This window comes from Aptenodytes forsteri, unplaced genomic scaffold, assembly GCF_000699145.1.
Source record: "Aptenodytes forsteri isolate BGI_AS27 unplaced genomic scaffold, ASM69914v1 Scaffold528, whole genome shotgun sequence".
Classification (NCBI taxonomy): domain Eukaryota; kingdom Metazoa; phylum Chordata; class Aves; order Sphenisciformes; family Spheniscidae; genus Aptenodytes; species Aptenodytes forsteri.
The window spans coordinates 338,316-361,875 of record NW_008794881.1 but is presented as its reverse complement, the minus strand read 5'-3'; the positions used below and the strand labels follow the sequence as shown (position 1 = coordinate 361,875).

Genomic DNA, 23,560 nt, shown 5'->3' with positions numbered 1-23,560 from the left:
ACCAGGCAGCTCCTGAGGCGCCTGGGCTTCATCCACCAGCGCCCAATACTAGCAAAACGCCATTTGCCTCCAGCATCCAAACGGACTTCTAAATTGCACTGTAGCCCCAACAGACGAAACCCTGGGTCAGAACCGCACCCATCCGAGGTTCTGCTTACCCAACAGCTATAGCTCAGACCCACAGGTCAGGGAAGTCTGACATCAAACTAGAAAGAAAAGATTATGACCTGTATTCTTTAGCAAAAATGTTTCTTCTTTTAAAAGGGCAATCACTGGCACAATGGATAAAACATAACATGTCAGCATTTCCATTTAGAAAATGTACCCGTTGAGCAGTGAGTCTGACTGATCCCATCACACCGTACCCTCTTAATCACAAGGCAGAACTGCGCTCAAGTTTAGGTTCTTATTTTTGAGTGCGGGATCAAGCCTAGGTCACGTCGCATTGTAGTTTTTTCTTACGCTGCTTCTGGAATTTCTTTAAATAATTAAAATCCCAGTCTAAATATGAGTTCACTTGTAAGTACGACCCCGAAAGGACAACATGTTTATCAGAAAACTAAGCAGAGCACATGAAGCAACAGTTGTTCAAATAATGACGTTTGTTGCATCTATCTTACAAACCCACCTATGTGACTGTCCTTCCCGGCAAGCGATGCCAAACAGTACTGGCACACAGCAGCGATTTCTCTGGTATTTAGGCTGTACATAAACATCTGGAAGTTGCAGCTAGAAAAAGAAATGCTCTCAATTCTCTGACTTAGAGAGCACACAGCCAAAATGCACTGTCCGGTGCCTCTGCACCCCATGTCAACGCTCCTCTGCTTTGAGCTGCGCCAAAAGCAAGTGGTTCAGGAATGCAGAGTTATCTACAAGAAAGGGCAAGGACCGAAGTAAGTTACTTGTTCCCCCCCTTGCACACAGGGATCACAGCCAAGCACCACACCCCAAATGTGGCCCAGGAGCAGTTTTTAAGCTTTCATGGCTGCTCCTCAACGTTACGTGATCCACATACATACCTGACCTGGATGCTTATACTGGTTAAAGATTTACCTAATGCTTTTTACACACAAAATTTATGTTTCAAACATGAATCTGGAAACATAACTTGAAGGGCTTATGCCTCCTGTTACTCCATATTCCATGCTTTTAATAGATCATTTCCCAAAAATACCTCTTCAAGGGTTTTCAGCTCCTCAGGCCTCCTACAAGCCCTTCTGAAACCTGTGGCAGACAAGACGACGCTGCCTCCTGATATGTGCTATTCACAAGCCTTCAGCTTTCTCTCAAGTAGACAGTGCTCTGTGAAGGCAAGTAAAAGATTTACCTTAAATCCTACATATTTATAGATATTTAAAGACAGCGTTAAGCAAATCAGTTTCATCCCACTCCTATGCGTTTTCTGCACCCAGTATAAAATCAGCTCAAGACAACCGAAGCGCAGCTAAGAAACAAGCGCCGAGGAGCACACGAGTACAATCTGTTGGAACGCCAAGTAAGGAAACAAGAACTTTGCAAGGCTGACCTGTTTCTGAAACATCCCGTGGACCTTCATGCTATTCAGAAAAAGCAAAGCCAGCTCTTTGTGAAATTTCAACTTGTCGGGATAGCGTTAACCTTTACAAAACCATCCAGAAGGAGCAGCAGCATCTGCAAGGTTTGCTTCGGATTGTACCAAGCAGCTCCTTATGTTCAAACAAAGCAATAAAAGAAAATTACCCTGATTTGTAGGTTCTGTCCTCAGCGCCTGTGAAACACAGTACATTAGGCTCAGCATCCTGTGAAACACAAAATCTGTTACCTTAGAAGAAGGCTTAGAGAAACAGGATTCCTGCATTTGAGGGAACGTGTATACAACCCAATCAAGCTCTTAACATGAAGCTCGTGCAAGTGGTATTTATGTGGTCTGCATTTACCTTTTATGAAAGTAATGGAACATGCTATACAGTTTTCCCCACACTTTTGTAAGATGGAAAATTGCTCATGATAAGCAGCAGTATTTATCATTATATTAACACCAAAGCCATCAGTAACAGTTTAAGTATCTTTTTTAATTTTCTTACAACCACTTAAAACTGTCATATACCACAAACTTATGTACACTATTTACAGACAAAACAAGCAAAATATCCATCCAAAATATTTTTAAAAAAATCCTCTGATTAAATTGTTACACCTGCTCAAACAATGGTGGGACTTAATAGGCATATTTTCTTGTGCATGTTTCTCTTCCATGTAGTACTTCAGTCTCACTGCATATATATATATTTTTAAAAGTTAAAGAAAGATAAAACAACAAGCAGAAGGGACACAACACAATATGCATTTAAATCTTTGTTTAAGAACAAGCAGCTAATTAAAAAAGGCAAAATACAGGAAAAGTGCATCAGTTCCAATGAGTTAGTATAAGGAAGAGGCCCACAGGTGGAGAGCAGGTACCCTTTAGGGTAGAGTCTCCTGGAAGACCTCTGATTGTCTACAGAGATTATTTAAAATTTATTTTAAAGAGCAATAAAAAAAAAAGAAATGAAAGAGGAGAGGAGAAACATGACACCCAGAACTTTTTTTTCCACGAGGCTTCTTGGAAACTGGTGCTCAACAACTTCCAGAGTGGGCAAGAGTTCATTTGTGCCCAGACCTCATTGTTCATTCACACAACTTGAGTGAGCCGTCCCCGTGTCTCAAGCAGAAGGCCTGTTCCTCTTGAACTGTGCAAGGCTAGAGGACTTCACAGGCTCTGTGCCCATGTTTGTGCTAAGTCAGTTAGACCTACTGCCTCTGAATTTTGTCAGCGCAAGACCTGCTCGCTTCCATGGCTTAAAGCTAAGCCAAACACTGCTGGCTTTGCACCTAACAGAGTAACTTTGTCTTCTCATCAAAAAGTCCATTTATATGTCTGGTGCATTTCAGAACAACAGATGAGACGTTGAGGAAGCTAGAAATGACCATGGAGACAAAGCGTCACTAACCTTAACTCATTTTTGCTATATTTCATACAGATTTTTAAAAAAATTTTTTTTTTTTTTTTTTTTTTTTTTTTTTTTGAAAAACACGTAACAATAAAAGAGGCTTGTTACATCTGGTGTTCCCAAGTCCCACTCTAATCCTTCACCCAAAAGGCTGCCTTTGAAAACAAGGCTACATGCATGTTTGGGGAAGGTTGGCAGCACTCTGAAATACGGGTTCAGCACACAATCCCTTTGAAATGGAGCCTTCAGCCAACATTTGAAGTCTCCTGACAGAGCCTATGCCTTTGTGCTTAGTTACTTTTAGGTAATTTCAGCTCACAGTAGGCAGTAACCAGTCTGCCACTATGTGACAGGACTGGTTAAGGAGTAGCTTTGTATAGGATCATCATATTTTTGGCTTTCTGGTAAGGCTACTTCATCTAGTAACTTCTCCTCTAACAACAGATTTGGTCCAAAGGTATCCAGTCTCCAATTTGAGCTTGATAGTTTTGAAGTCTATGCCATTACATTCAAGAATCTCACAAGCCACTTTGCCTTTTGCTAACAACGTACCAAGTCTTTGTACTTTATACAGAAGAATGGAGTGCTCAGTCCAATCAACTGTAAATGTATGTACACTTCTGTGGACCTAGCAGCTAAATACTCCTTCCCTCCTTTAAAGCATTATTGGAATCAAGAATAAACACTAGCAATTCCTAAAACAACAACAAAATACTGCTGAAAGTTGTGACAAGAGAAAGTAATCTTAACAACTACTCCTGAACTCTGTATGTATGGTTTCCATTAATGCCAGGAGAGACTGCAAACACTCCTGGAGTTCTATACAACACACAAATGAATCTGCCTTTTATTTCATTCCTCAAAGAGCAACTTTCAGAAATGCTTAGCGTTAGAAAAAAAGTAGTCTTCATTCACCAAGATCAGTGCTGTACCTTTCCTCTTCTGGAAGGATTGCTTTCAGTTTAGGATGGACTGCAAGCTGCTCGTGCTTTGGGGGATAATTCTACTACATTAACCTTCCATGACATTTTTGGAGGTCAAATACTTCTCTATTATGGGCTCCTTGTGCAGAAAGCAAGCTATAGTAACTCAACAAAATCTTTCTGCCTAACAAGGCTAAGCTTAGTGCAGTACGAGTGCCATATGGAGGCACCACCAGGTTTCTAAAGCTGTGATGTGCAAAACCAAGACTGTACAATGCATATGAAAATAAGACAAGCAAGAAAACAAACCCTCAATGGGTCAGCCAAAGGACATCTCCTTTCACCATCCACATAAACAGTACACGAGGCCCAGTGGAGGGCTGGTTTTCTTGTACTGAAGACATTTGTGCAAGACAACACTGCCTTTCTCCTGGACTCCAGCTTTGTCATATCTTATGGTGAATGGATGTGGTAGAGGAGAGCACAAATCCCTGAAGCCTAAATTACTGCAGTCCCAGCAACTCCTGCTGGTGAAACATCGGTATCACCCAATGCCGAGCGTCAGCCATCGGCTACCCAAAATCCAGTTTTGAAGAAACAGAGCAACTAAAACAGCACGTGAGCCGATTTCAAGTCATGTTGGAATAAGAAGAACAATTGTAAGTGCAGTTGTGTCATCTGCCACGCATAGAGAAAGAGGAACTTGAAACAGGGTCAAGTAGAAACACCATCCATCAAGATAAAGCCCCAATTATCCCTTTTAAATCCAGCAATAAAACAGAGTGCATTTTTTCCAGGAAACAGAGTGTACAGTACCCGTGTGCAGCATAAAAACATTTCACAAATAATGAAAACATCCCTTTTGAAAATCTCAACAAAAATAGATCCCATTGGGACCAGACTGTCAGTGCCTCCCAAAACAAGGCAGAAAAATCCAGCCTATAAAACATGCCAAAGGTGACCAGTAAGTATCCCACTATCCTCTGAAACTGCTGACTGCTTTATTTACTGAGAAAAAGAAGTATGACATTTGTATTTAAAACCCTAGGCGCCGTGTTAACAGGTTCACTAAATTACCCTTTAAGCTCTGTTCTCTCTCCTGACAACTACTTAAAAAGACATCTATCTGTCCATGGGGAAAGGTGGAAGCAACATCCCTTGGCTATGCAGGTCAATTCTGCTGGGCATCAGTGCCATAGAATTCTGGAAACCCTGAAGAATGACAAATATGATCCAAAAGCATCATCTTCCAGCCCAGAAGTTCTCTGCTGGTCAAATTTCTCAAGACAAGACGCTGACAGCAAAGCAGCAATGTTTCTTTCAAAAATTTTTTCAGGCCTAATGGCTTATCACTGAGCTTGTTCTAAGGGAATGGAGTACAGGCGGATGACCTAAGCACAACACGAAGAGCCAAAACGTCCATTTATTGGCCATGTATCTGGTGTGAGAAAGAAGAAGGGGCACTTTGATTTCAATTTAATTATGTTTTCAGACTCTGCTAACAACTTGGGAGAAAAAATTGTCCTAGCTACTCACCGCCCTCCCTCAAGAATACTCAGCTAGTAAACAGTCTGTCTGACATTTACATTTCGATTCTGGAATGGAAAAAAAAAATATCTGATTTTAGCACTTCCGTAAATTGTTCTGCCTTGACTAGGCAGTTATTCTAAGGGGCAAAAGAAATAAACCCCAGTTATTTAGCTTTGCTTACTCTAAACAGTTTTCATCGGAGGTAGCTCCCTCTCAACACCTATGTGGCAGACAGAGACACACAGATTGTGCAAACTCAGCTCTTCGTTTACAGACAACCTCCTCACTGAATCCTACAGCTCACAGCATCAGAGTAACCGATCACATTAGGCCTAAGAGACGCCTGAATCAATCCATTTGACCAGAGTAACCACTGTTTATCAGAAACCAGCAAATCCATCTTTCCTAAATGAATTCCTGCAGTGAGCACCTTCCTACCTCAAATGCCTTAGTATGCCAGGGGCTTTCTGCAAAAATGGATTTGAATAGGAGATAAAGGACCAGGGCTGCACACATAAAGCTCCTGCCTGTGCTCCTCCCTGTGCTCCTCCAAATACTCTTGAGAACAGGCAGAGTGAATGAATGCAAGCCATCTGAAACCTAATGCTTATTTGATGCAGCTCTTGAGCCTGATGCAAGTTTCCCACATCTTTAATGGAAAGTAAGGTAAGCCCTGTTACTTAAAGTGTAAAGCTAAGGTCTACAGCAAGTGGCTGATTGGGTTTTATTACCCTGGAGAAAATTAAAATCAGCAGTTCATGGTACTGTGGGTCTACTGATGGAACTAGATGTCCCCTCTGGTCCTTTTCCTTTTCTCTAAAAAAAGCACACAACCCCCTTCCCAACCCCCCACATTTTCATCAAGTCTGATCCTGAGCAGCTGTAAATAGTTAAAAATACAAAATCATGCTCATAAGACAGTTTCCAGTATGCAAACACTGGCAGAGCTAAATTGCAGTCCTCTATCGATTGCAGTTTTCTTAGTTTATTCTCTAAAAAGATGTTCAGGTAGCAAAGCAAAAGTCTGCTGACAGGCTCTGTGTACGTGGCCCAATTGTTTGCTATAAGAAAAAGGAAATAACCTCACACAAGTAAAAAAAAAAGAAAAAAGAAAAACACAGAAAATGCAGAGGCACTTTCTCTTTCCTTCCTTTTTTCCTACAGCCTGTCTGTTAGAGAAGTGCAAAATAATTCTGTTTTCTGACATGTGAGAAAAAAGTAACATCCAGGTTAAGCCTACACAGGTTTCAGCTAAAGCTTTGGAACAGAAGCTCTGTGTGCTGATACTGATTTGTACTCCTGACATGCCTACAGAAGAGAGACTGCTGTGCAGCTACAGACGATTTGTCCAGAAGTAGTTCCCTCCCTTTTTAGTTCATCACTTCTACTGTTCAGGCTACAGAGGTAGTAAAACCAAAACGAAACAAAACCCCAATAACAACGAAACAAAAACCCAAAATAAACAAAAAGAAAAAACCCCAAAGGAACCACACTCTTGCTATACTGTACATTCAGAACCCCGTGGCCGCATTGTTGTCCTAACAATGAACAAATTCATTAAAAAACTCAACATTAACACACGAATGTGCAAAGAGCACATTCCAAAGCCAGTGCTGTGGTAAAGCAAGTGTTCATCCACAGGGAGGGAAGGGGATTCTGTGAATCATCAGGAACAGAGAAAGGTTATTTCTGGCAGCCTACATGCTAACGTAAACAGGATCTGTTTCTCCTTTTAAAGTTCCGTGCCAACAGAACTATTGAAATGTCATTTCCCACCAGAGGAGACTTTTCTGTAATCATTAAAAAATACATTAAAAAAAGGGAACCATAGAGCAAGAGACTATTGTGTTCCCGAGCTGGCAGCTGGTAGAGTAGCCCCTGTATTTGCATTGGCATTTTGCTCCAGATGTTGTCTTCCTTTTGTCAAAGTGAAAAACTGAGGCTGACAGATGCTCTTAGGCCACCAGGGCCCCAGTTTAACTTCATTTGGCTTTCCTTGCTAGAGAGAAAGGAGCATGTTTTCGTAGTTGTGCTTCAAAGGTCCACTTCAACTTGGCTGCTCCTCAGTTAGCAAACTGCTGGTAAAAGGCAAGTTTGACCCTCTCAATGTGATGGCAAAGTTTAATAGCTGGCCCAAGCTTCAAGTCCATACACTCCTGAACGGTGGGCAGGGTCAGCAGCAGCAGTGCCTGGCCATCGATTTCCTGTCAGAAGACAAAAACTCCATAGTGACTTTGCATTTTTATTTTCCCTGCTCCTTCAGCTTTGACTTGCTGTAATTTCAGATTCATGACCATTTGTGAATTAGACGTTTCTTTCATGCTACTCCAGGCAGCTTAAAAAAAAAAAAAAAAAAAGAAAATCTCTCTTTCTCAAAACAAATTAACTCCTTTCTTAAACTGTCAGCTCAAATTCACTGGCTAAGGGACAGAACCTCATAAGATGCTATTTTTAGAAAATAAACCTAATAACAGAAACCAAGAAAATTTAATGCAGAAAGTCACTTTACCTAATCTCTGCATCTTTCTAGAGAAACAGAGGTTCTACAAGGAAAAGTACATCTTCTGGAACATCTGTCATAAACCATACTCACCACCAGCTCCAGTACTACAGTTTTGATAGATGATGGTTTTTTATGGCAAATTTTAACCAAGATGCAAGAACAATGTTAACTTGACTCATGTTTGTACTCTAGTTGTCATACTTCAACACAAAAATGTTCACTTGCGCAGCTGTACAACACTGTGATACCTGCAGTTAGTCTGCAGAATGGAAAACATGTATAATTTGGAAAAATCAACACAAGTGGCAAAACTGTATCTCCTAGAAAACAGGCCCCTGCCTTCATGCTGCTTGGTTGTAGGCATTCTCTATAGTTTTGGGATTCGGATGCCCCACAGACCAAAACGTCCTCCACCGAATACTAAGAAACCTGAAAAATTCTGGCCATTCCCTTAACCTCCTCTCCCAAACTGCAGAAGGTTGTGCATGTGTTTGTTTCCTCAAAACCCTATTATAAAATTTAAACTAGCTTCTTTTTGTGATTCATTAGAGAATAAGAAGCGAAGTAACATATTCAACATTTTAACAGACAGAAAATCATACCTGATCAAGGAAAATTCTTGCCAGTGGTGCACAGTCAGTGGATTTGAGGAATCGTACAACATCAGCCACGCTCCATTCCAGAGGGTTACTGTCCAGCTGCAGCTTTTCAGCAACCTCCATCTTTATGTCCTAGACAAGCCACCCACCACAAAAAGGATTCCCAAAATATTACATATGCAATGGACCAACACTCCCCTCTACTCCCCCACACACAAACATGCAGCTGCCAGATAAAGCTCTAATGAGAGCTCAAATTGTAGAGGTTTCTTGGTTAGCAGAGATGTGCAGAATAGCATTGTGCTGAGGGATCTAAACCCAGGATTTGGTCAACACCGCATCACTGCTCAGGTTGAACCAAGAGGAGTGCTAACAGCTGGGGAATGGAAAGTTCACCGTTCTGTCTACAGCTTTCTGTTTAGTCTTTATTGCAGTCCTGTAATACGACTGTAATAAAAATGATTTTTAATTATTCTGCAGTGTTTCACAACGCCCTTTATGTGGTAACAGAGTATTTCATGAGAACACATGTATGATGGTTAATACTCCCAAGATATTTGCACTTGCCCAACAGAAGCTAGAACACAAATCTACATTCAAAGTTACCTTTGGCGAAGGAGGTTTATTTTCATCATCAGAAAAGGAAAAGGTCCTGAGCTTCCTCTTCCGCTTGTCTCGGTCCTGAGCCAGGGAATGAGACAGTTCACTCTGTGTAGGAGAGGATGACAGTGATTTCTTCTCTGATACCTCTGATTCCTCAAGCAATTCATCTGGGTGCTCTGAGGTACTATCCTCAGTCAGAGATTCTTCATCTACCTCGTCCTGGTCATCCTCCTCTTCTCCCCCACTGCCCTGAGGAGGTAGGGGGGAAAAAAAAAGTGATTAAATAAAAAAAAAAAGGGAAGTTTAGGACAAAAGCTACAATTGCCTCCCATTTGTCAGCTGTAACCTGAGGTTACAAGAAACTAACAGTCTGTTGTTTCAAATATAGCTCGTCGAAGATCACATACCATATCTATTAAAGTTGTTGGCAGTCTCATACCTGGGGAGATCCAGCTGGAGTGTTATCCACTGAAGTAGAAGAACGTTTTTTCTTATGAACAAAAAAATGTTTTCGTCTCTTCCGCCTTTTATTTGGTTTCTTCATGGCTACTTCCAGGTTACTGTGGCCACCCGGAGGCCTACCTATCCGCTTGTTTTTCCGCTTTCCGTAATAGTGTGCTACCAGGACAGAAGAAAGGAGCACCACGTTAAAATGCACCTTCAGTGTCACTAGTGATGTTTGTCCATCATCAGGACTGGAAAATCAGTAGAAGGACATTTCCCAATAGAAATCCCAATTTTGCAAAACTTCAAAATGAGTATGTTTGTATTTTCCTCTTCGATTTGATTTAAGGAAGAAGAGTTACTAATCAATTTTATTTGCCCTATAAAGATTTACTTCCTCTATCTCTGAGAAGGCCCAAATGATCAGATTTTATACAAAAATCATCAGCCACAGACTTGGTCCAATTTAATGGCGCTTTTTGTGATGTTTTGTAGTTTTTAAACACAGCCTCAATGCACTGTTTGTTCTCACAGTGTCAAATGGTTAGTTTAAAAAAACCCTAAAAACCTACAAAACCTAAAAGCTAAAAAAAGAGCTTGAGTGTTTTATTTTGTTCCACAACTAATTGGTAAAAGCAATTACAATGCCACTTAAATTACAATACTAGAGTCAGTTCTTGTCCCAAAAGTTGTCTTAAGAAGATAAAGCTTTAAGCACACAACAAAAAGTTAAAGCCATGGTTCTACCACTTAATACAGAATTAATTTTTCCTCCCCTACACACTGGCATATGGATATTTTGTAGGCCTGTGTATGTAGTGCTTGAGCTGCTCCTTGTGTAAGCAAAGCAATGTATTTTGGATTCCTTCTGGAGCCAAAGCCAGAAGAAAACCAAAATGTAACACCCCAAGCCCCACCTCGGTTTCAGATCAGCGGCCTACTCACTGTATTTAGTCTTTGTCAGGACAGAGCAGTTCTCTGAACACTTATCCAGCACCATCTGAGGGCCAAAGAGGTTTGGACAACATTCCAGCTTGATGCATGTTTTTCTACAGAAATCTGCCACCCGATCTGCCGTCCTCACAACTTCCACAGTTGCACGATAGCTCTTCCCTTTGTACCTAGCATTGAAAATATCGTCATAACCCAGGAATCCTCTCATTACCAGCATAAAAGTACTTCATTGAGAGGTGTACAAGAATATTGCTTTGAGATCAAACTCAGGGAAAACCTGAGCAATGAGGAACTCCATGGACTGACAAGTCCAGGAAACAGGTAGTCCTGTCTCTTACGACAGATCCTCAAGCAAAGAAACAAAGCCAGCACCAGAGAGATGCCTGCAGTACCAAACACAGCAACGCTGCCCCGCCAGAGACTATAAAATACCATCTGAGAGGACTATCCCAGAGTTTAGATGTTTTGTTTTCTTTGGTCACAGATGGTTTGTTCTTTGTTTTTATGGGACTGCAGAAGCGTCCACTGTGATGTAGACAGCTGGTCCCTAAAACCAAGACAGAGTGCATCAATTCAGCTAATAAAGGTAACAGCAGACAGCTTCTAGTGAGCCATTCTATGCACATACTATGGCAAACAAATGAACTAGTCACATTTCCAATCAGCTTTCATCTAACCGCTAAACAATTTGACAGGACAGTCATTTGCCATGACTCCACATATTGCTCCTGTTTGATTTAAATTAAGAAAAGACTTCTTGTTGTTCATCAGCCTTGCCATGGCACTGACAGAGCCGCACTGTGAAATATCTGCCAAAGTCATTCAGCATTTCTGCTTTGTTCTCCCAGCACAGCTACTGGCACGTGCTGATATCTACTAGGGATGTCTCAGGCCTGCAAGTATCTAGTTAATGCACTGAAAAAAAGAGCTGTATCATCAGAGTCCAGATATCCCTGGTGTCACTACTGTGACAAAAGAAAGCACACAACAACTTCAGTGAAACCAAACAAAATTTTTTTTCTCTGTTCTTCAGCTACATCTCCTATTTACATTAACTTTTCATATGCTCTTCCTATTGTCCAAATACAGAGCAATCCTTCAATACATGGAAAGGTGTCTTTTTACAGACGAAACTGATCTAACAAAAGCATTACTGACACGTTCAAAACTATGTAGGAAAGTGGGCTATGGCATACTGGGAAAATCTAATTTCTAGTACGCAAACACAGTGACCTAATTACAAGACCATCACTACACTACAAAGGAATATCTGGATTTATCAAATATATGTAAACATGATCACTGCTTTTTTCCTGGCCACAAAATAATCTTGCAAAGAAGCTCCAACCCAAAAAGCTCAGCAGGAAAACTAGGGAGTGCTTTAGGGTAGGCTGTTGTAGAAAGACTTCCGTGCCAGGCCATTTCAGAGCGCTGCTACAATTTAATTTCAGAGGAATCTTCTTCCACTGAGAAATGCGTGTGGAAATGCCATGGAAGTCTGAGAAGCTTCCAAAGCAGTATGTGCTTCTGCTTTAAAATACTGACAGTTATCTTCGGGTGAATTAAATTATCTTAAACCTCATCTGCAGGTGTGCCAGTGTATATGCTATGTTGTACCAGTGCCACACCATTCTTACTTCACCACTAGCTGCTTACATGCCAGGAGCAGAGCACACTTGGCATATTAAGGAGCATTAAAATCAGATGCACTTCACCAGACATTCATAAAGAAGTTTGTAAATATTTGGAAGTTTAATGGCTGTCAGCATCTTGATACACTATAAGCAATTTTTCCTTCTCTGAAACGTGAGACGTTAAAGCATAGACTGCAGAGAACACTGCTAGTGGGATCAACTAAGCGGGGAACAGGACAAGAATTTACTTGGCTTTTAGGGTCTCTCCATGCCCGTGCCATGCAGCCTCTTCATCCAACTGCAGTTCTCGCAGGACACGGCTAGGTTTGTAAGCCGCATTGATCAATAAAGTGAGAACCTACAGCGAGGGAGGGAAGAGGAGAAAATACGTTTAAGTTCTTTGTACAATAAATCCGTTTTAAAGTGCCAGGGTAGATATAGGAAATTACTTCTATTCATCCAAATTATCTAGCATCAAAGCACCCATTCACAGCAGGATGACAGGTACCTCCCGATACTGCCAAAATGAAAACTGAAAGCAGTCGACACTTTGGGCCTTGCCAAACCTTCAGAACTTGTCTGCAGAGCCACAAGCGTATCTAGCAATTTCCAAGTCATTGCCCTTGAATTACACGTCACTAAATTAAACCATGGGGCTGAATACCTCAAAACTTGCATAACCTTGGGTAAATCTGAGTGATTATCTTAGAGATTGTTTGACATGTGAAGATGTGCCAAAAAACGCTGCAGGATTTTGCTGCCTGCCAACCCACTACTTGCTACAAAATCATACTGCAGAATCTTAACCTCTCCTCTGTTTTGCTTTCATGAACCATGATAAGGCCTGTACTACAATAAAATGAGAATTTCTCTGGTGCTGTAAAGTAACTCAAAGTTGTGAATAGCCTGAAGTTAGTGGGGGATAGTACAAAATATGCATTCAAATTGTATTTCTTATTTTCAGTACGTGCTTGTTCCAAATCATTCCCAAATTGGGTGCATCAGAACCTTGACATAACAAACTCGCAGCTTCAGTCCTACTAATGCAGAAGTCCAGAGGTCTATAGTTCAAAAGAAGAGTATTAAATATAATACAAGTACCAGACTCGCTCTAGGACTCATACATCGAGCAAGAGACATAACTGAAATGAATACAACTAAGCATATTGGTTGAACTTTTAGCAACACTCAGCATCTGTACATCAGCAGGATTTGTGTATACTTTATGCTTTTGGGCAGTGAAGCAGGTTAAACCTTCAAGTTAGATGAAGCTACCACACAATTTCACACTTGCTCTTTTGGAGTGCTTCCATCAGAGTACTGAAACTTGCAGAAAGGATGGGGTACTTTTCTGTATGCAAAAATGGAACTTTTTCAATAACCAGCTTGACTTTTGTCCACCAGACTCTTGTTTTACAGCATGCCTACCAGAAAGTCTTTCTTAAGGTCTCTCCCAGTTATGATACGTGGTAGGGAAGGTAAAAATTCCAGAGATGTTGAGCCAGTTCCTGCATTTAAAGTGATCGTTTCATGAGAGCTCAACTGTGCACATATAGTTATGCCTTGGGAAACTTTCAGTCTCTCAGGTCAGATAATAACCACCCCATGACCTTTCTGGAGATTTCGGAAAAATAATTATTGCATTAAAGTATCCGTAAATTTGCTGTGAAACACCTTCTGGAGAAGAGACTCTTTGGCATTGAAGAATGGCCTCTTCCTCCCTCTTCCCCTCCCTCAGTTATGTTAGAAAACAAAACCACAATTTCATCCGATCTTTGCAAATCATATCCAACTTATGAAACACAGAGTATTCTTTTAGTTTTCTAATTACTGAAAATAGTTTGCCATTTCTACTAAGAAAATCTGTATTTCCTCTGTTTTAACATCAACAGTGCCAACTGTAAAGGAATTTTGAGATTATCTGAAGCTAAATTCTGTTAATTAAAATTGAAGCATTTATTACAGCTATAAAAAGATACTAACTTCTTTGATTGTGGTAATTACAGGTTACTCTGTTTTAACCTAAAATAAGGTTTAGCAGTAAAAGGCTGCCTGTAACTCAGATAAGTGAGAGGCTTTTACTCTTTCCAGCCATTCATGAAACAGTCCGTGATTTATACTTGATTTTATACAAAAAACACTCTTTACTTATTATCAGCTTAAATTTATTAATTACCCATCTATAACAAGAGAGACACTCTAGGGTTTATGACACACTGCTATATGCAGGTCCACTGTGTACAACCACCTCACCTCTTTCAGAACAAGAACACAGTTCCCAGGTCCCACAGACTGAGGAAGCTCTGCAATCCTGCCTTTGTTAAGGTAAGGCCCTGAGAAGCACCGGTGGTTGAAGTAGATCTTTGGGCAGCAGTACTTTCCATTAATTACCACTGAGAAATGAGAAAGCAAAGATTTAAATCACACGCTACAACCTCCCCAGCAAATAATGACTTCTTGCAATATGTAATATTTTGCCTGCTGCAAAAAAGGAGGGGAAAAAGTCTTGAATGACATGAATTTGGGGTAGTTTCAGTGTCACATTTGCAGTGACAGCACTAGTTATTCAATGTTGCCAAAATATTTTTCATACTCCACACGCATGCTTGCAAATTGTCAAACTGTAGGAAAAAAAGTTGATCATTTATCAGAAAAGAAACATTTCTTCCTGGCTAGTTGGATGCTTCATGGTATTACACCAGTGAGAACAGGCAAGACGATGACAATCCCAACTTTTTGGTAGCAGAAACACTTCCTACACAGCAATTACGGAAAAATTTTCCAGTCAAGTAATTATCTCTCCTCCAAACTTCTGCCACCAGAGAAGCTGGCAAAGTTATTCTCCACTGTTTATCCTAAACTGCAATATCACATTGCTTTGCATTTTTAGACTCTTTTCCCTCAATCAGCAAAAAAAAGATGCAGCAACTGATGAAGTGACCTTTGATGAAATGACATCAAGTTTTCTAAACCTATCAAACGGTTCAACGCTGCTCAAAATTAAAGTTACGTATAATATGTATTGCAAGATACTTATGTATAAATACAGATTTTTTTTTACCCTAGCAGTGTTGTAGTTTTTCTTGATTGAGCAACATTATCACTTAAAGATCTTAAATTCAGTAGTTGATAACTGGCAGATAAATAAATGAAGTCAAATTTACATTATGTTTCTATTAAAAGCCAATTAAAATGCTAAGCAAGCACAAATCATTTCTATAAAGCTTGCATTTGGTGCAGCTTCAGATGTGCATTTCCCTGTAAAGAAAACAGCAGAAGAGGCATTTTGTTGCCAAACAGATAGATCTGTATGACTGTTTCACCAGCAGATGCACTTATTCATCATATTCATTCTTGCAACAGTTTAGAAAATTATTAGATTTCGCCATCTGGCACACAAAGCAGTTTACTGTTTGAATTGCTTTTGTTTATCATGATGATGAAGTTATCATAAGAAACAGACAAACCTGCTTCCCAAAGCTAGAATCTAACAACTCAAGAGCACAGATGCAGCGCGCCTGTTATGTTTCTCCCAACATTATTCAACATAACAGGTGACGATAAAAAAAATCATCTGCATAGGTCACAGTACACATTTGGCTCCACATATCCTCTGCTGGGAGGCAAGTTCTGGTGTAAAAATCTGATTTCCAGGTTTAATGCACATATCAATTGCAGGACACAAGTAATTTTATGTTTCTGTTTGTTTCATTCTTTTTTGAAGTTCAACAAATCATCAGGGGATGAAAATCTTCAAACCCTTTCCTCCTCTCCCCTGTCCTAACAGAAGAGTGTTGAGCAGCTGAACAATGAGGCAGCTGAACTGTTACAGGATTTTGTGTTTGCTAGCCTGCCCTCTCTGATCAATACCTGAGTCAGAAGAGTTCAGTTCCTGGTTCTTTAGTCCATCATGAACTGTCCTTGAAGACAAAATTCTGAAATGAAAAGAAGAAGATTGTGAAAAGAGACAGACGGTGAGGATAGTCATCTCTCAGTTACTAAAACCCAAGCATTATTTATTTCCACCCCCCCCTCAGGTCCAGCCTTATTAATCTGCTTTTTATAGCTCCCCTGTTTCACAGTAACAACATGCAAGGACTATCAAATTCAGTTTGCAAAGGACTACTGTACTGCTACAGCTAGCAGCAATCCTTCCTTGCTTGAAGTATATGGGCTACCACGCTGATAAACACACCACACAAAGCTACCGACAACAGTTTACGTTTTCTGCCTCCTTTTAACTTCATTTCACATTTCACGGCACAAGGCAGGGTACAGTCTTACCTTACGCATTTTGAAAAAAGATGGATTTTAAACAAAATACAACCAAAATGACTGAAGTACTCTGGCAAGCATTCCAATTACAAAACACGGAAGAACAGCCTGCTCAGTATTTTAGGACCAAGGAAAACATTGGCAGGACTACTGACAGATCTGGTGTTTGTAAAGCTGTAAGAGTCAATAAAACCAACTGTCAGGCATTCTACTGAGCATTTTTGAGCAGGCTCACATGAAGGGGATTCATATGCATGACACAGTTTACAGACGAATTGTAGGTATTAGCAGAACTCTCCTTTTTGGCTAGTCTGGGCCAAATTTAATCTGGGAAGGAACTATTAGAAGTTCATCTACTAAATGACAGCACTCGCACTAAAGCCAAATTTCCTGATCAGCTGTGCAAAATCACAGCTACATGTTAAGGTAGCCACATTTTCTAAGCATGTTTACATTACAGAAACTGTATTATTTGAGAAGGGAATACAACCAAAAGGGAATCCAGTAATTTTCCCTATTAATCACCATTAAAAAAGGCTCAAGCACAAACTTATAAACACAGTCTTAAGATCAAGCTAGTTTTTCTTAAATGCACTCCAATACTCACAGATAATGCAATGTTTGAAAAATGAAAAGATCAACAATTTCAACTCCAGAACTTCAATGACTTGACCTATTCCATAATTCAGCTGAGTTGCAGTAGCATTGTTAAAAAACAAATTCCATGCTTTCTGTCTCCTACTATAGCAGTGCAAGAGGTCTTTTTCAACATCAACAGCAACTACCAGCATTAAGATAAATGGATTGCAGAATCTCTCAACCCTCAGTATAACAGTTCTGTAAAGCTAAAGCTCCCCTAAGACAATATGATTTACTAATTAGAAAAAGAAAAAAAAAACCCAACAAAAAATAAAAGCAAAAAACCTGTTACTTACTGTTTCTCTGGTTGCACTACTGCGATTTTTTTCTGCTTGTTTACTGAAAGGAAGAAGAAGAAAATATAAACAGCAAAGTATGGGAGGCAAACAAATGAAACTTCTAGTACAATAATAATACAATACTAGACTCATTTCCTCTGAGTTATACGCCAAAAAGAATCTATGTTCAAAGTCACCGTAATGTTAGATAGCTGACCCATCTGCACTAGAGACATGCTGGCCCATGTAATTTGATGTAACCCAAAAGGTTTACTTCAACTTTCACTAAAAATTCATTAGATCAGGAATGCATAGCCCCAGTCTTCTAGGAAATGTCACCTTTTGTGCGTCTTCGTTTGCATCATAGCCCTAAACTACCTGGAATACCAGCCAAAAAGGAATGATATGCTTTCCTTTTCAGCACCCAAAGGTGTTGAAACCTAACCAAAGGTTAGGTTCATAGGCCTAACTCACCACTTTACTGGCACTGGGAACTTCAACACTGTTTAACGTTGAAATGGAATGAAATTAGCTGGTTAGAAACATATATGACTTAAGCCAATTGCTACGGAGGAAAACACTGCTGCAACTAAGAAACGTCAACTAGATGATGGGCCCACTTGCTAATTCTGGCTTTCACAACCAGGTAATAATATTAAACAAGGTAATGCAATATATGCCTCTTCAGCAATTTCGGGCTTTGTCCCCAAACTTCTGGATTTTTTTTTTTAAAGCATCTTTCCTCTAATTAGGTTCCCCCTGAGCCCTTCCTCCTCTGTCCTTGGCAGTGCAGACAAGTCTCAGAGTAGTTTCTCTTGCTTTGACTTGCAGTAAATGACAGCTCATTCCAATCTTACAATTTTGTTATCTTACTTCATAAACATTCAGGAAGTTCTTCAGTTTCTCCAACTCCCATTGAACTTTAATTAACAGAGCTCACTAACCAGTTGAGAGAAGACACTATCTTATGCTACTTACTAGTGTAGTTAAAACAGGTAGGATTTACTTTTCCACACTTTGTCATTAAGGTATCACAACCATCTGGCCCATTTAGAAAGCTAGTCCCCTTTATTTCAACTCCAAAATATATACACACTCAACACCGTTTTGTTGTGGCATTAATTTTACTTGCACAAGTGCAAGTGTAAAATCAGTATCAGGGTCAGACACATGGCAAGAACAGCTCAGACAAAAGTATACGCATAGCATGGGTCTGTGCGCATACACACAGATACGATTTCTTTATTGTAACTAATGGATTGTTTCCACACGCTCGTACAGCGTGCAAGGGTCTCAAGGCAACACTGCCTTGAATGTTTTGGAGTTGTTATATGGATTCCAGCTGGACCTAACAGCCAGGGGAACAGTTGCACAAGGCATGGATTCTCTGTACATAGTGAGTGTTTCCAAATTCAGCGATGCCTGCAATAATTCTGCAGTAGCCTGCTCTTGAAGGTCTCGCCACCTCTACCAACCCAGCTAACCACTGCAAATAGAACAGAACTGATACCTATTGCTTTGCGAGGAGGTCTGAGCTGATATCCATTCGTCTCACACCAACCCACTGGAAATATATTCATTGATTCCACGCTCACTATACAGTCAGGTACGGGCTTCTTGGAGCCTGTTCAGTTTAGAGAAGCAAAAATTGAAACAACTCATAAAAATAAAGAACCTCATTTGGTTAATGCTTGCTATATGTTTGCCAGTGAAGCTGCTTTTACTTATGGCGTACCTGGAACACAGTATCAATTGTTTATTCATCCCCTTTTATTGACCAGATTCTTTCCTGACCTCATTTGCTTCCTCCTAAAGGCTGGAGATGGGAATTTGCCATCCACAGTTTAGCAGAGATGCACAGTGCATAGTAAGTGCATGCTGATGTACTTTCAATCAAGAAATGGGATTATAATGGAAAACGGCTGACATGGCCTATTCTATCTTAATGAAGAACCTCTCTAAAAGTTTTCTTCCTAGGTCTGGTCAAAGCTTGCTCAGAATGCAAGTCACTCATTTGTAAAAATGTTACAAGGCCCTTGCTTTCTAAAAGACACTGATCAGCACTTTGCACAGTGCGCTAGCCTAGCACTGACACACTGCAATGCACAAAATGCCATTTTTGCCTGGCTTAAATAAGCACTGCCATCCAAGGCTAACTGGGAAACAGACAATGCAAATGGGTTGTTGCTGTGTTTTCATTGAGGAAATGGTGATTTGCTGCCCATATTCAGCAGGCAGCGAGTTTGCTCCAGATACTCTTCAGGTTTGATGACGGTACTACAGAAGAATCAATGCAAGTGCTACTCTCCTCTCCCACATCAGGCTTACCCTCCAGCTGAAGCCAGAGGTAGGAATCTTTCAACGTGGTGACTGTAGCAATGCAAACTTCTTCAGGATCAACTGGGTTCACAGCCTCAAGTTTCATATTCTCTTTAAATCCATGGTCAGAAGTTAACTAGGAAAAAGACAGAATACTTCAGTAAAATACCATCTGTATATCCAGTATATGATATGAATAGCCATGAACCGGAGCAACACATAAAAGCCTCAGTGTTTGAGTAACATAGAAAAATACTCATGTAGTCAGAGAAGATTTCAGATAGATAATCAGCACATTGAATACAAGTCAGATGTATTATGAACTACAAAGAATTTAAGTTAAGAAAGGCTCTATAGACAGACCTAGAAAAGAATATGTTTGTTCTCAAAAATAAGGATCCTGAGACTCACCAAAACGATTCGAGTGCATTCTAAGCAAGCAGGAATTCTCTGCTGCTTGCTACCTAAGTGATAAGTCTGACAAATAGTCTGACCAGGCTCTCTATTCTATTATGTTAGCTTGGAAATCCATTTTACATATGCAAATAACATTCCTGCCTCATCCAAGTTGAATTCTGGCAGACAGCAAAAGAAGCTTTCTTTTCATCTTAAGTTTTTTGGATAAGTAGGATTTCACTTTATTCACCAATTTAGTCCCCATTTTTCGAAAAATTCCTAAAATGTAAGAATGGGTATTTATCCAGCTCTGAAGCACTCGAATTAAAGATAAGAAGTAACAGCCAGACAAAGCAGTCTTCCTCCCAGAGCCACTCTGCAACATAATTACAGGATCAATACATTACAAATTCTGGAACTAGCCTACAGTGATCAACTCTTCTCAGAAAAGGGATAATAAATTCTATGACCTGTTCTAAGATGCCACAGCTTACAAGACAGAACAAGGGCAACAAGAATTCATAGCCAGCAACACCCTCTTCAAAAAATGGTAATTATTCATTTTAATTTCTTCCCCTAAGCACTGCAATAGCCCAAGTACTGTAAATGGAATTGGAAGGCAGGTGTTAATAGTACCCTTTTCTGCTTGACAAGGTATTCTGCTTTGGGAGACAGCAATACTGTCACTGAACCAACAAAAGCCCAAAATCTAGCAAGTACTTCAGGCACTGATTAATGTAAAATGATTATTTGGTACTAATTTAAGATGACTCGGTATTGATTAATACAATGGAATGAATTTTTCAAGCTGAAAGGAAGGAAGATTGAAAGAGTACACTAAGTAAATGAAAACAAGGTCTATTAAAAAGGCCCTGTTCCACAATTACAGGAATGCCAAAGACCGGTACTGTTTTATGACTATTCCATGGACTCTTAACACATCTCAATTTTACAAAACACTCATTTCTTTTCGATCTGCTTTACCACAACTGAAGCATTTGGTCTACGACTTACTTTTCTAGGAAGTTGGCATGCACCTACTATGTTCACATACATTTGCACTTTAACTCTTCCATTTCCTCAGTTATCACAGGTACTTTAAGTAAAAAACATGCAAAAGGTTCCTCTCCCTGGAATCAAGACTGTCATTCACATAACAGAAGAGAGATTTTTCTGCAAGAGAACCTTACCGAAGGGAAGCAGCTCTGGGGAGCTGCCTCAGCACCACATTGTTTGAGGTAGTCTGCCCAATCGAAGTCCTGCCCAGGATAACCTAGGTGAAGAAAAAGCAAACGGGTTAGTTTAAAAGCATGAGAACAAATGACTTGTTTCAAGCTGACATGAAGTGTAGATCACTGAAATCTGTTTGGATCACTCAAGTTTGTCAGCTGACTAGGGCTTCACTGAGCCATCTGAGGTCAGCCCGTAGCATGATTCTCACATATTTGAGATATCCGCTTGATTTTCATTGCAGAGGGGCTTTTGAGCACTGCCCCACCTTGATTCCCATTTTTGACTTGAAATGGCATCAAACTAGAAGTGACTTCACAGAGAGCAATCTGAAGCGTGAATCAAGTACATCTGCTAAGCAGACAAGGGCAGCAATCAAAACACAGGGAGGTGTTTGCACCCTTTTCACAGGGTACAGATGAAATTCTGGCAAAGTTTCCGCAAGATTACTTCATTAATGTCATGTCAGCTCTGAAACTTTTTTTTTTTTTTAAAAACAGAGCACCCAAAATTGCTCAATACCAACATACTACCCTCTCAAGCACATATTAAATACCAAGTCATTAAAGAGAGCAGTTAGTCATCCTAAGAGGCTCGTCAAGTTTGCTAACAGCTGTAAATCTGCATACATGTTTGAAGGGAAGAGTCTTAACATGGAGTCCACCAGGAGACAGAGCATCTCTCGAAGAAAAAGACAAATTAAATTCTACTTAGAGGAAATACTTCGCTTCCCTGTGATGTAATAAAAAGCAAAGAACTGAAAGGAACTGGGTGCAGAAGTGTGCTGCCATGATAGCTTGAGGCTGGCAGTGTATTAGCAAGGAGACAGCTGCAGCAGTTATTCCAGTAGTACCTTGGAAGCACTCCCCTACAAGAGATGCCTGTGACAAGGGTTTAGGAAAGCAAACAAAACTTTAAAACTAGTCTAAGAATATAGTATTAACATGACAATCTAAAAACATTAAGTCCAACTACCCCTCAGAAAGGGCCTAACCACAGAAGGACCTGTTTAATTTTCTCAGTTTTATCAGTACCAGTGGGATGCTTGAGACAATTCAGAATGCCCACCATTCCTGGGGGCCCTACGAGAAGAGAAGCTTACAATCTTTGTCAGCTCCAGTCACATGCCTAGAAAGTGAGATTTCATCTTTCACATGCAAAATTCTAGGTAACGTTGGGTCAGGCAAAGCCACTTTTTGTACCTTACCCAAGAAAAGGCAAGAGACAAACATCCTATGCTCTTTGCTCCTCTGATGTCACAAGCAGCTAAACCGAAACATTCCGAATTCTGTGGTGGTGAATAAGAGTACTAAGTGCCTGGTTTCACCATACCATTGACATTTCTATTTTGAGAAAATGCATAAATATTTCAGCAGCTGAGGATCACTCCCCAATTCCCTGATGTCCTGAAGCAATGTTTCAGCAATCTGCTACCTTGCCTGATATGTCCTTGGAAAAAAATACTTCATTAACTTCTAAGTGATAAGATATTCTAAAAATATTATAAGACATTGGATAACAACATTCCATTTTGACCAGAAGCAAAAATCCAATGCAAAGACTACAGGCTCCTGATATCATGTTAATTAATGATGAAATCAACATTGCCTTCAGCCCTGGAACACATACTCCATTCGTTCAAGTGTTCAGGTTTTTATGTGTGACCAGCATCCCCAGCCACTGTCATCTTCTCAAATCCAGGCATGTACCCAGGAAACTTCAGTTTCAGTAACTCAAAGCTCCCGTTTCTCAGAATTTGATCTTTCTTGTTCTCTGCTTGTGCTACTACATGTAATTCTTTTGCAGAAGCGTTGTCCTAAACATAGCACTCTGGGGACTGGCAATCTACTTCCTTCAAAGAGGAGTGAGCATGACAAGCTTGCACAAACATACCTGGTGGGGGACTGAGATGCAAGCCATTCTTTAGACTCCACTGCACAGGGAAAATACCAGCACTGTTGACATGACAAATGTAAGACTGGCTGGTTGTATGCTCTGGTCTCAAGTCATCAATTTCTATCATGAAGTATTTTTCATTGTATACCTGTAATTAGCCAAAAGAGAACCATGCGGTCTTGTAAGTAGCAGACTGATCTACTGCTCCCTCTCCCCCATTTTGATAACTTTCTTAAACAGCAACATTGCATGATGGAAACCCTTTACCTTGAAATACTGTGAGGGTAAAAAAAAAAAAAGAAAAAGAAAAAAAAATTAAAAAAGAATCTATGGGATTCATAAACCAGCAGAATCCTCTGCATTATCTG

General features: G+C 40.1%; 1 protein-coding gene across 1 annotated transcript in view; it reads right to left on the bottom strand.

The window, feature by feature from the left end:
• Nucleotides 1-7,485: 7,485 nt before the first annotated feature.
• The window catches only part of SFMBT1 (Scm-like with four mbt domains 1), a 33,604-nt gene continuing 17,529 nt past the window's right edge, over nucleotides 7,486-23,560 (bottom strand). The window contains exons 8-20 of the mRNA XM_009274679.1: nucleotides 23,190-23,340; nucleotides 21,257-21,339; nucleotides 19,680-19,806; nucleotides 18,862-18,975; nucleotides 17,370-17,412; nucleotides 16,030-16,094; nucleotides 14,413-14,552; nucleotides 12,408-12,517; nucleotides 10,517-10,692; nucleotides 9,567-9,745; nucleotides 9,131-9,376; nucleotides 8,528-8,656; nucleotides 7,486-7,626 (exon numbers count right to left, since the gene is read on the bottom strand). Coding sequence (XP_009272954.1) covers nucleotides 7,486-7,626; nucleotides 8,528-8,656; nucleotides 9,131-9,376; nucleotides 9,567-9,745; nucleotides 10,517-10,692; nucleotides 12,408-12,517; nucleotides 14,413-14,552; nucleotides 16,030-16,094; nucleotides 17,370-17,412; nucleotides 18,862-18,975; nucleotides 19,680-19,806; nucleotides 21,257-21,339; nucleotides 23,190-23,340 — 1,704 coding nt within the window. The remainder of the gene's footprint in view (nucleotides 7,627-8,527; nucleotides 8,657-9,130; nucleotides 9,377-9,566; nucleotides 9,746-10,516; nucleotides 10,693-12,407; nucleotides 12,518-14,412; nucleotides 14,553-16,029; nucleotides 16,095-17,369; nucleotides 17,413-18,861; nucleotides 18,976-19,679; nucleotides 19,807-21,256; nucleotides 21,340-23,189; nucleotides 23,341-23,560) is intronic.